General features: G+C 46.7%; 1 protein-coding gene across 1 annotated transcript in view; it reads left to right on the forward strand.

Annotated features, from left to right (window-relative positions):
* Positions 1–9,468, forward strand: part of TGFBR2 (transforming growth factor beta receptor 2) — a 92,493-nt gene extending 83,025 nt beyond the window's left edge. Inside the window, exons 6-7 of the mRNA XM_019984582.2 lie at positions 4,041–4,168; positions 6,947–9,468. Coding sequence (XP_019840141.2) covers positions 4,041–4,168; positions 6,947–7,126 — 308 coding nt within the window. The 3' untranslated portion in view covers positions 7,127–9,468. The remainder of the gene's footprint in view (positions 1–4,040; positions 4,169–6,946) is intronic.
* The last annotated feature ends 2,884 nt before the right edge of the window (positions 9,469–12,352 follow it).

The following is a 12,352-nucleotide window of genomic DNA, read 5'->3' on the forward strand; positions in this document are numbered from 1 at the left end:
ACTTGCTTTCTCTGCTGTTCTTCACATTATTTAATCGAGGGCACAAAGAGGAAAATGCCACAGTCTTACTTTTCCCCACCTGCACTGCCACCAGCCTGATCCCAGGACTGATCCTGATCCAGACATGAACTGCACCACAGTCATGTCCTCCAGAGGAAGACACTTAAGACTGTTCACACTCCCATGTTGTCATTGGCTTCAGACTGCCCCTAGGGCTGAGGCTGTCATGTTCTAGAAATCTCCAGGCCAGGAAGCTCCTATTAGCCAAGGGCAGTTCTCCATAGAAGGGAGAGAGCGTGTGCCCTTACGACCCAATGCCTGCAGCAGCTGGGGGCTAGTGCCTATGGCTCAGTAAGGGGGGTTTAGGCAGGCTGCCAGCCACACCTGCTGTGGCAGCCAAAACGGCTGGAAAGGCAGAGTCAGCGGACTGATACATTGTCTAAGGAGCAATTTATATCATACGCAGACCCCGTCACATCGCATTATATTATACACACCTGAGAGTGTGGCACCAAGAGAGCACCATCATTTGATCAGATTGGGTTACAGGACAGCTCTGGAGTGGGGACGTGGAGGTCATCCAGTTCAGAAGCCCGTTCAGTTTAGAGAAGAGAAGGCTGAGGTCAGAGTAAACCCTAATGAGAACAAACTCTGATTCTCAGTTCTCAGCTCTTGATTGAATCCAAGCCAGCTCATATCTATTGAAAGCCACCTATGTATAAGACATAATTTCAGGAGGGAATTAAGACACAAAATTCAGTCTGTGTCTTGGTCCTGAGGAATTTACAGTCTGGTAAAAATGTAAGGGAATGGAAGAGAGAAATAAGACATCTAAGTACTATCCAAATCAACATTCAGATCTCACCTCCAGAGTAGTACAGATCCAGGGGCTGCAGGCTCTTGAAGGCAGACGCAGACACACAGTAGGTTGTTTATGCTCGTCTCAAAGTGACGAGGGGGTATGAGGAGGGTGGGAGAAGCCTCCATCCCACTAAGGGAAGAAACAGTAGCCTGCCAGCCTTCTAGCTGGGTGAGGCTGAAGAACATAAATATGCAAGAGGGCTCTGGGAACGGGGGAAAGTCAAATAAACAAGAACAAGCCATCTCTTTTCAAAATGTCATTTTGCCTTAAATGCTTCTTAGATTCTAAGCCTGTAGGGGCAATTTATTGAAAGTTTCACTCATTAAACAGGGTTATTTTGAAGTAAAGGCCAAAGGTTGTATTTATTCTGGAGGAAACTGTTGAGTCATGCCCACTCTTCCCTTTGGGCCCAGACATGTTTCAGTGCTGTAGTGCTTTTAGTTTCTAAATTGTCCTGCGACCCACTGATGTGGGTATTGTCCCACCCACTTAAATTAACAGCCTTTCTAATCTTCACCTTGAGTTTATGCATGGGCCACTTTGGATAGGACCTAAGATTCATTCATTTGTGATAAAAACTCGCAACAAATATGATACAGAGGGAACACAATTCAACATAATAAAGACCATTTACAATAAATCTACAGCTAACATTATACTCAGCTGTGAAAAGCTGAAAGGTTTTTATCTAAAATTAAGAACATGACAAGTATGCCTACGGTTGCCACTTCTACTTAACATATTATTGGAAGTTTTAGGTACAGCAGTTAAACAAGAAAAAAAGAGGCATCCAAATAAGTAGAGAAGAAATGGTCACCATTTGCAGATGACATGATATTATATGTAGAAAACCCTAAAGACACCACCCAAAACCCAATGGGACTAATGAGTGAATTCAGTTATGTTGCAGGATGCAGGATTAATACATAGAAATTTGTCGCATTTCTAAACACTAATGATGAACTATTGGAAAGAGAAATTAAGAAAACAATTTGATTTACAATCAAATAAGAATAAAATACCTAGGGATAAATTTAACCAAGGGTAGAAGACTACCTGTACTCTAAACACTATAAGACATTGAATAAGGGTAAATGGAAAGATATCCCATGTTCATGGAATAAAAGATTAATATTGTTAAAATGTTCATAATATTCAAAGCAGTCTGCAGATTTAATGGAATCCCTATCAAAATACCCATGACATTTTTTACAGGACTAGAACAAAATAATCCTAAAATGTGTATGGAACTACCAAAGACCCCAAATAGCCAAAGTAATCTTGAGAGAAAAAGAACAAAACCGGAAGAATCATGCTCCCTGACTTCAGACTGTACTACAAAGCAGCAGTAATCAAAATGGTGTGGCACAGGCACAAAAATAGACATGCAGACCAATGGAACAGAATAGAGGGCCCAGAAATAAACCCACACACTTGTGGTCAACTAACCTACAACACGGGAGGCAAGAATAGACAATGGAGAGAAGACATTCTCTTCAATAAGTGGTGCTGGGAAAGCTGGACAGTTACGCGTGAAAGAGTGAAATGACGTTTTTTCATACTACATGCAAAAAAGTATGTGTGTACACACACACACACATTATGGAATATTAGCCATAAAAGACAATGAAATTTTTCCATTTGCTATGACAGGGATGGAGCTAGAGGATATTATGCTTAGTGAAATAAGGCAGACAGAGAAAGACAAATACTGCTTGATTTCACTTAAATATGGAATCTATAGAATGAAACAGAGGCAGATAAACTGCTGCTCATTGCCAGCAGGGTGAGGGGTGAAGGGAGGGGAAATGGGCGAGGGTGATTAAGAGATACAGGCTACCAGGAATGAGATAGATAAGTTATAAGGATACAATGGACAGCATAGAAAACATAGCTCGCGTTTACAACTGTATACAGAGCACAGCCTACAAGAACACTGAGTTACTATGTTGTATACCTGAAACTGATACAATATGGTCCCCCTGCCAGTGCAGGAGATCTAAAAGATGCAGGTTCGATCCCTGGGTCGGGAAGATCCCCTGGAGGAGGAAATGGCAAACCACTCCAGTATTCTTGCCTGGAAAATCCCATGGACAGAGAAGCCTTGTGGGCTCCAGTCCACAAGAGATGGACGTGACTGAGCAACTATACTTCAATAGGAAAAAATTAGAAGAAAATAAGTGACATGAATTTCCCTTAAAAAAAGAAAAGAAATGGACCTTAGTTGAAACCTGAAACTCTGATGAAGGGTTTACATCATCCTTCATTATTTTCTTTTTAGCAAGTATCACTGAAGGAAAATTACATTTTTAAATTGTTTGTTATCAATCTCTCTCCTCCGTCAGCTAACTAAAACAGCATTTCTGAACCTCTTTATCATTATTACTATTGAAAGGAGACTTTGTAGACTTCTTTTTTTTCTTTAATCACTACTCCCCACGACTTTTTATTCCTGTGGGAAAATATACATGATATAAAATTCACCAGTTTAGCCATTTTTAAGTGTTTACGATTTTTAAAAAAGTGGTGCAGTTGGGTAGCATTAAGTACATTCACAATGGTGTGTAATCATAATCATCATCATTATCCATTTCCAGAACTTTTCCATCTCCCCCAGCTGAAACGCTGTACTAGTGAACAGAGTCTCTCCATCCCCCAACAATGTATATTCTCCTCTCTGCCTCTGTGAAGTAGCCTAATCTAGGTACCTTACATAAGGGGAATCATAGAATATTTGTCGTTTAATGTCTGGCTTATTTCATTTGGCATAATCTGTGTTGCAGCATCTATCAATTTCATTCCTTTTTTATATGGCTGAATCTCTGCAAGAAATTTAATACCACATATTAAATCTATTTATGTGCTGTGGACCTTTGTAGGGCCACAAACCTTTGTAATATGGAAGATTTTTCTACCTCCTAGGAACCACGATCCTTAAAGCCTGTATCCCCTGACCCTGTTGATCTTGTTCTCGGATCTGTCTCCAGCCGTTAGCACTTCACGGTCACTGAACAGTCACGTGTTGACTACTTCAAGGTCCTTCTATGACCCTCCTTATAATTTTATTAATCCAATAGAATTAAAAACCACCCCCAGCATAATCACAGGCGAATCCTGACAGTATCCCAACCGTGCATGCCCTTCTCAAGGCCCTGTGTCCGCCTGCTCTCTCCAACAGAAGTGAAGGACTATGAGCCTCCGTTCGGGTCTAAGGTGCGGGAGCATCCCTGTGTGGAAAGCATGAAGGACAACGTGCTGAGAGATCGAGGCCGACCAGAGATTCCCAGCTCCTGGCTCAACCACCAGGTGAGGAGGGACTGTCGTATTCACCCAGAGGGAGAGGGACAGCTCAGGCAGCAGAGAAGTCCAGGCTGATGGGCATCAATCGGATGTGTTCCGTGATTCTGCTTGGTTTTCTTCATAAAGGAGTTTCAGTAAAATGGGATGACCTTGTTACTGTATGTCCCACCACAAGTAAGAAAGGGCTCACACAGAACATGTGACGGGCACCTGTCATATGGTCTAAGACCCCTTGGTTCTGAACTAAAATATTTTGTTTACAGCCTCTGCCACTCATCCTTTCCATAGGGAGTTTGTGTTTTGTTCTCTTCTGGGTTCCAAATGTTTTCTTCTGGGAACCTTCAACATTGGCAGGAACTACTTGTGAGAAAGAAGGGATTGTCTGCCAGCTGGCCTGCGAGGGGCTGCTGTGTGCTCAGGCCACAGCAGGCCTGTCGGGGAGGAGGCCGGGATGAAGAAAGGCAAAGAAGAGCAGAGGGCAGGGGAACAAACAGGAAATCTGTCTTTCCAGAACCTCCTGACACGCGGTGGATGCGGCCGTCCATCCGCAGCAGATTCTTTGCTCTGGGGGCATTTTGATGGGGCAGGGGAGGGGGGAGGAGGGCCCGTGGGCTGCGGGAGCAGGGATGGTCTGACACAGCAGAGAGGAGCTCTGGACCACACCCCCGTGCTCCCAGCCCACGACACCCTGTCTTTCCATTGACGTAAACCTTTTATGGCTGCCTTTGGATGAATTCCCTCACCCAGGGAGGGCTGGGCTAAGTCCTAGGTTTCCTAAGGGTAAGGCAAATGCAGATGGGAAGCCGAAACCACAGTCAGGCGTGGCAAGGAGACAGATGGAGCAGGAAGCCTGGTATGTGCCTGCCTGGCTGAGAGCCGCTTCAGCAGGCAGGCCCGCTAACATCGGGGAGAGCCTGCAACAGGCTGTGGACCCAACCGTGGGGGCCTGGGGTTTCTCCCCGGGTTTCAGTGGTTTCAGCAGAGCCTCTTTGACTTTGAAAATGCAAAGCTGTTTTGTGTTCACTCTAAACTCAGAAGGTGCAATATTGTTTCCTTCAGCTCTGTCGCCTCCTCTGCTATACAGTTCTTATAATGAATAGCCATTATTCATGATGATAAAATTCTGGAAAGAATTTGCATAATACATTTTTTTCTCTTAATGAGATTTGTTGCCCTATTGATTTCAAGTTAATGCTTAATATTTAATTTAATTTACTGCCTGTAATTACAGTGCCAAATAAAATAAATGTTACGTGTGTACCAACAATAACACTCCACTCTTAACAGGGCCATCAATCAATACCATCAATTAGGGGAATTATACAATTAATCCAACATCATGGGCTCACTCAGGGGGCAGGAAGGGAGGGCAGGTCCTGGGTGTGGGGTGCTGTTGCTCAGACTGCAGACAGGAAAGTGCTGCTCTCAGGGAAGGGCTGGAATGGGTCCATCCCCTGGGGCCACCCATGTGCGGGCCCCCCAGTGACAGGGTCGGGCTCTGAGAAGCACAGTCTGTTTCCACTCTTTGGGCTACGTATTTAGTCTGTGTCTGCCTTATTTCCAAAAAACAACTTGAACTAACAAAAACATTTGCAATGCAAAATGAGAGTTAAAGCTGTGAGAGAAGACCCTTGTCGTCTGTTGTGGACAGCATTTTCTGGATGGGCCTTTTCTGAGTGGGGCCTTTAGGGGGTTAGGTCAAGCCCCCTGATACAGCCTGCAGGACATACGAAGACAGCTGTTTGCCAGGGTCCAGGCTGAAGCTGGAGAGGAAGGGCCTAGCAGAGAGTGTCCTTGAAACTGCTGGAAGATGGGCTTGGATCCTTACAAAGCATGTGGACTTGACTAATGCAACCAGACTAATGCCCACATGTCACTCCAACCGGGATAGTCAGTCCTATTGAAATAGGAATGCTGGTGGCTCAGATAATAAGGAATCCACCTACAGTGCAGGAGCCCCGGGTTCGATGCCTGGGTCGGGAAGATCCCCTGGAGAAGGGCATGGCAACCCACTCCCGTATTCTTGCCTGGAGAATCCCCAAGGACGGAGGAGCCTGTTGGGCTACAGTCCATGGCATCGCAGAGTTGGACAGGACTGACTGTAACACACACATATGATTCCAGCTCTGACTCTCTGCAAAAGGCAATACCATTGAGACAGTTAAGAGATCAGTGGTTGTTGGGGGCTCAGGAAAGGAAGGAGGGCCTACGAGGCACACACAGAGGAAGTTCAGGGCAGTGACCTTGCGGGGGCTGTAATGATGGACGCTTGGTCAGAACCCTGATCCTGTACCTCACCATGAACCTCGCTCTGGCTGACTGTGGTCAACGGTGATGTTTCGTGTTGCTTTACTGGTTTTAACAAATGCCTCACACAGATGCAGGGTGTTGATGCGGGGCGGGGGGAGGCGGTCTGCATGGGGGGAGGGGGTATATGGTATGGAAATTCTGTAATTTCCATTCGATTTTGCCGTGAACCTAAAGCTTCCCTCAATAGTAGAGCCTGTTACTGCGCCCCCGCTCCCTGGAATAGAGAGGTAGGAAATGGCAGTAGGAGCCCAATTCATGGGAATTTTCAGAACGGGGATGCTGCTGTCCCCGGAAGCCTGCTGGGGACCTTGTGCTGTGTCTCCGCTTCCCGGCTTCCTGTGAGCAGGAGCCCCCGAGTGCTGCGGTCAGATGGCGCCGGGGGGCTGGCCTGCAGGGGGCACAGGGCGGGGGCTCCCCCACCCCCAGGAGCTTTCCACCCCTTCTCAGGGGCCTGTGGACCCTCTCCCCCTGCAGGGCATCCAGACGGTGTGCGAGACGCTGGCCGAATGCTGGGACCATGACCCCGAGGCCCGGCTCACGGCGCAGTGCGTGGCCGAGCGCTTCAGCGAGCTGGAGCACCTGGACAGGCTCTCCGGGAGGAGCAGCTCGGAGGAGAAGATCCCCGAAGATGGCTCCCTCAACACTACCAAATAGCTCTTCCCGCGGCCGGCCCAGCGCGGCCGCCCTGTGGCCAAAGAGCAGGGTCAGCAGAAAGCTGCCCCTGACGATGCTTCCTGGAACCCGGGGTGCTCCCTCCCCCGAGCTGGGAGGGGGTGGCAGGAAGCAGCTTCTGCCTTTGACGTTGTCATAGGATAAGCTGTGTTAGCACTTCCTCAGGAAATGAGATTGATCTTACAATAGCCAATAACATTTGCACTTTATTAATGCCTGTATATAAATATGAAATAGCTATGTTTATATATATCTATATATGTCTATATATACACAGCCATACTTGTGGAAAGAGATGAGGACAGAGACCACACGTGCCCAGACGTGGGCTGGATGGGCAGCCTCAGCACTTGGTGGCACGCGTGTGCTGGGCTCGGGGCACACGGGGAGGGGGTCTCTGCCTTCAGAGAGAGGCTCGGGTCTAGGAGCCTGCTGTGCCGCATTGCACTTGCTTTTGCAACGTAGTAACTCCCTGCACTGGGTCCTGTCCTGGCTGTGGAGCCAAGTGGAGCTGCACTGTCTGGGGACCAGACCCCAAGGTCCCCACGTCCCATCATCTCTCCTGGACTCGGCACTGAGCGTCACACCCACGTTTGGTTTGTGAACCTCTGTCCTCAGCTAGCTCAGAAAGTCTCATCGCGTCAACGTTTTAAGTCCCATCTTTTACCTCCACAAGCTACAGAAAAATCAGGACATGTTTTCCCTACCCGTGAAATTGCCACACCTTGTACTAATGAGAAAGTGTTCTTTTTAAAAAAATCCCCCTCTCCACCTATGTTACTGTTCCCCATTTCCTAAAAGGGCACAGATCTCCCTTCCAGGCTCTTTATGTTCAGTTTTTCATCACGCTCGGTTTCTGTCTTCCGCTTGCCATGCATCACTGGTAGGTCTCAGGTTCCAGGGGACTTGAGCACGTTTTGGCCACGTGGACAGTATTGAAGCAGCATTGCGCTGCCACAGTCAGGACTGTCCAGGCACTCGGAACGTGTGTCTTGCTTGGCCAGCACAGTGTTTAACAAAATTGAGCCACTTTTTAAATATCTGGAGATTTTGCAAACAAATTTTGGATCCCCGAGTGAGACTAGATAGCTGATGGCTTACAGTTCTCGCTGTCCCACGTCATTCACAGATGATGGTGTAGACACACTTAGAAAGCTGCTCTCTTCCCCTGTGAACATTCGTGTTTCCCCCTGTTCTCACCCTAGTTTGGGAATTAAACCTTCTTTCCCCAGCCAAGGTTCCCTGCAAGAAATGTGCATTCACGCAATCATTCTCTGGCTATAGAGTGTCGTTTTGATTCCCTTCCTGGGGTTAAAATTTGAAGTTGGCCTTTTTTTTTTTTGGAGTGACAGGGACTGCCTCTGGATGGTCCCTATTAACCCAAATCTCTTTTGCTTGTATATTAAAGAGTGTTCCCCTTTGCATTCAAAGGGGGAGACCTTTACTCCAAGAAGTTGTTGTCATGGTTACCAGTCTCTTAGTCATACCCACCTTCCCAATGTTTGCAGAATTTGAATGTGGGATGCAGGAGTCCCATCTACAGTTAGGAAATATGTGTCCATGTGGGTAAGAACAAAGAATGAGCTTTAATCCTCCATAAGAAACTTGGTAATCCACAAACAGGTGTTAATGCTGCAAATAACAAGCTCTTTTGTAAACATGATTTGAAGCTTATTTTCAGCCAAATAGGTAGGAATATTGGAGAGGGACTGGCAATGATCAGATCAGCTCTGCTTGGGTTTTGGAAGCCGCATCTCATTGGGGTTTTAGCAGACATGCTGAAGTTGGGATTAGGTGGAATTTTTAGGAACCTTTCTTGGTTCAAGTGGACTGAGAGAGATTAGGCAGTTTGGCCACAATGCCATGGAAGTGCCCAGAAGTCCCGTGCACTTTAGGGCTGGTGATGCTGTCCCAATAGCTGTTGCTCATTGACCTCTAGTGGTGAATTTCTAGAATACTGGTCCATTATGGGAACTGCCAAGATTCAAAAGAGCTTTATCACTTCTGGGTCATCATCAGCATAAACTGGAATGTAGATGATACTGTGGCTTGTTTTATGTGTGTTTTTTCCTTATTCAAGAAAAAGACCAAGGAATAACATTCTGTAGTTCCTAAAAATACTGACTTTTTTCACTACGTAAAGGGAAAGTTGTATTCTTTTATGGAACATTTCAGCAATACTCATGTATTAAAATAGGAATGTGAATGCTGTGTACTCTTTTTATATCAAATGCGTCAAGCACTTATTTTCATTCTATGCATTGTTTGTCTTTTATATAAATAAAATGTTTATTCGATTGAATAAAGCAAAAGTACTCAGGTCAGCTTCCTGCCTCCTGTTCTTGTTCATAGGAGCCCGCAAGCCTCATTTGGTTATTTTGTAGTCTGCAGAAAAATCCACAAGACAGATCCTCTCCAGCTTTTCCACGTTCCCTGTCATCTTCACCTGACTGTGGCAGGTCCCTATTTCTAAAAATCAGTCACTTAGTACGGACATGTGGCAGGTGCTGGTGGTGGCTTGCTCTTCATCCCAGGGTCAGCACGGCGTCGGTCTGCATTTCCAAACAGTACCGTGTCTATCGTTTCCCCCTGGCTTCTCTTGGGGCGTGGCTTCTCTTGGGGCGTGGCTTCTCCTGGGGCGTGGCTTCCCCTGGGGCGTGGCTTCTCCTGGGGCGAGGCTTCACCTGGGGCGTGGCTTCTCCTGTGGCGTGGCTTCTCACAGAGCTTGGCTTCTAACCGGGTGGCACAGCCTTGGCCCTGCACATGCTTGCTTCTGCCCTCCCTTCCTCCTCACAGTAACGGGCTGCCACCATCTTTTCCTTCTCCAGGTGTCATGCTTCCTGCCTCTTCCTGTCTACCCAGCCACCGCATCTCGCTTGGAGCTTTTTCATTGAGGTATAATGGATATACAACACTGTATTAGTTTCAGGCGTACAACAAAATGATGCAATATTTGAATGTATTGTGAAAGGGCCACCATAATAAATTTAGGTAACATCCATCATCATAGTTAAAAAATTTTTTTTCTTATGGTAAGAACTTTTAAAACCTACTCTTAGCAACTTTCAAACATGCAATATGGTATTATTATCTATTGTTGCCATGCTGTACATTAGATCCCCGGGACTTATTTTGTAAACTGGAAGTTTATACATTTTGACCCCGTTCACCCATTTCATCCACTCCCACCCTCTGCCTCTCTGGCAACCACAAGTGTGTTCTCTGTAGCTCAACTTTTTTTTTTTTTTTCAAATTCCACACATCAGTGAGATCTCAATGGTATTTGCGTTTTTCTGTCTGACTTATTTCACTAAGCATGATGCCATCAACTTCCATCCATGTTGTCACAAATGCCAAGATTTAAATTTTCATGACTGAAAATATTGTTGATATAAGTGCCACATTTTTTAATCCACTCATCCATCAGTGGATACTTAATTTCATATCTTGGCTTAATGCTGCAGTGAACATGGGGCACAGATATGTTTTCAAGTTAACGTTTTCATTTTGTTTGGATAAATACCCAGACGTGGAATTGCTGGATTGTCTGGTAGCTCTATTTTGAAATTTTTGAGGACCCTCCATATTATTTTACATAGTGGTTGCACCGATATGCATTCGCACCAACAGTGCACCCAGCCCCAGAGCTCTGACAACCAAAAGCATCACCAAACATTGCCAGATATCCCCTGGGGACAAAATTGTGGCTCCCAGCTGAGGGTCACTTAGGTGGACGGGGTCCTGTCCTACTGTGGGCATTAGTTCTAATGCTATCTTAATAGTAGCTTGGCAGTTTTAGAGATTACTAATTTTAGCGGTTACCTGCTCCTCCATTTACCACCTACGTGACCTGAGTAAATTACTTAATCTTCCCATGCCTCACTTAATCATGTGTACAGTGGAATTTTTACAGGCTTCGTCTAATACCAGAGACCACTGTGGTAAGGAATACTGGTAAGGCGTTTGGAGTTGCTATTGAAATTGGAAAGCCCTCAGGGCATATTGGCCAATGTTAGGCTGCTTTAGTGTGCCAGGGCTGTTTTCCAGAGAGGCTAGGACTGAGATACACGTTAGGGTGTGCTAACAGCACAGAGGAGAAATGGATGTGCCACAAGCCTGGAGCACAGGGCAGCTCCTGTCCTGGGTGCACAGCGGTCATCTGGGGAGGGTGCCCACTCACTGAGCACTGGCCTGGACTTCCTCCCTGAGGTGGGTAGTGCCCATTTCCCAGGTGAGAAATGCGCCAAAGACTCCGGTAAGAAGCTTGAAGTCTCAGAGAACTTGGTCTGCTTGCGGAGCCAAGTTGTCCTGGACCTCAAATCTGGAATAATCATTTGGAGTAATGCTTGGTTCTTTTCTGTACTGTCTCCTGAGGGCCGGCCTGCCCAGTGGCATGACAGGGCCACATCACCACAAAACGTCCTGCCCCTTCCTCACAGCACCATCGTTCTCATCCCCCGCCCTGCTCCCCTGGGGCTGCACGCACAACCAGGACAGGGAAGGTGTGCGCGTCCTCGTCTGTGCTGCCAGACAAACTTCCTCTCGTGTGAGAAGTGCTGCCTAAGTTCTGGCTGAGAGCAGGACTGGGGGACGAATGTGCACGCTCCTTCATAAGGTTTCAGACTGTGCCAGCCTTTAAAAACATTTTTTTTTTAGTGTGTCTGTTTATTTTTTAGCAATGGCAACCCACTCCACTACTCTTGCCTGGAAAATCCCATGGATGGAGGAGCCTGGTAGGCTGCAGTCCATGGGGTCGTTAAGAGTCAGGCACTACCGAGCTACTTCACTTTCACGCATTGGAGAAGGAAATGGCAACCCACTCCAGTGTTCTTGCCTGGAGAATCCCAGGGACGGGGGAGCCTGGTGGGCTGCCGTCTATGGGGTCGCACAGAGTTGGACACGACTGAAGCGACTTAGCGGCAGCAGCAGCAGAAAAAAAATTAACACATTCAGCCTTAGTTCAGTCGCTCAGTCATGTCCGACTCTGCCACCCCATGAATCACAGCACGCCAGGCCTCCCTGTCCATCACCAACTCCCGGAGTTCACTCAGACTCACGTCCATCAAGTCAGTGATGCCATCCAGCCATCACATTCTCTGTCGTCCCTTCTCCTGCTGCCCCCAATCCCTCCCAGCATCAGTCTTTTCCAATAAGTCAGCTCTTCGCATGAGAACAACAGACTGGTTCCAAATAGGAAAAGGAGTGCGT

The sequence above is a fragment of the Bos indicus genome, chromosome 22 (genome assembly GCF_029378745.1).
Source record: "Bos indicus isolate NIAB-ARS_2022 breed Sahiwal x Tharparkar chromosome 22, NIAB-ARS_B.indTharparkar_mat_pri_1.0, whole genome shotgun sequence".
In the NCBI taxonomy this organism is placed as follows: Eukaryota; Metazoa; Chordata; class Mammalia; order Artiodactyla; family Bovidae; genus Bos; species Bos indicus.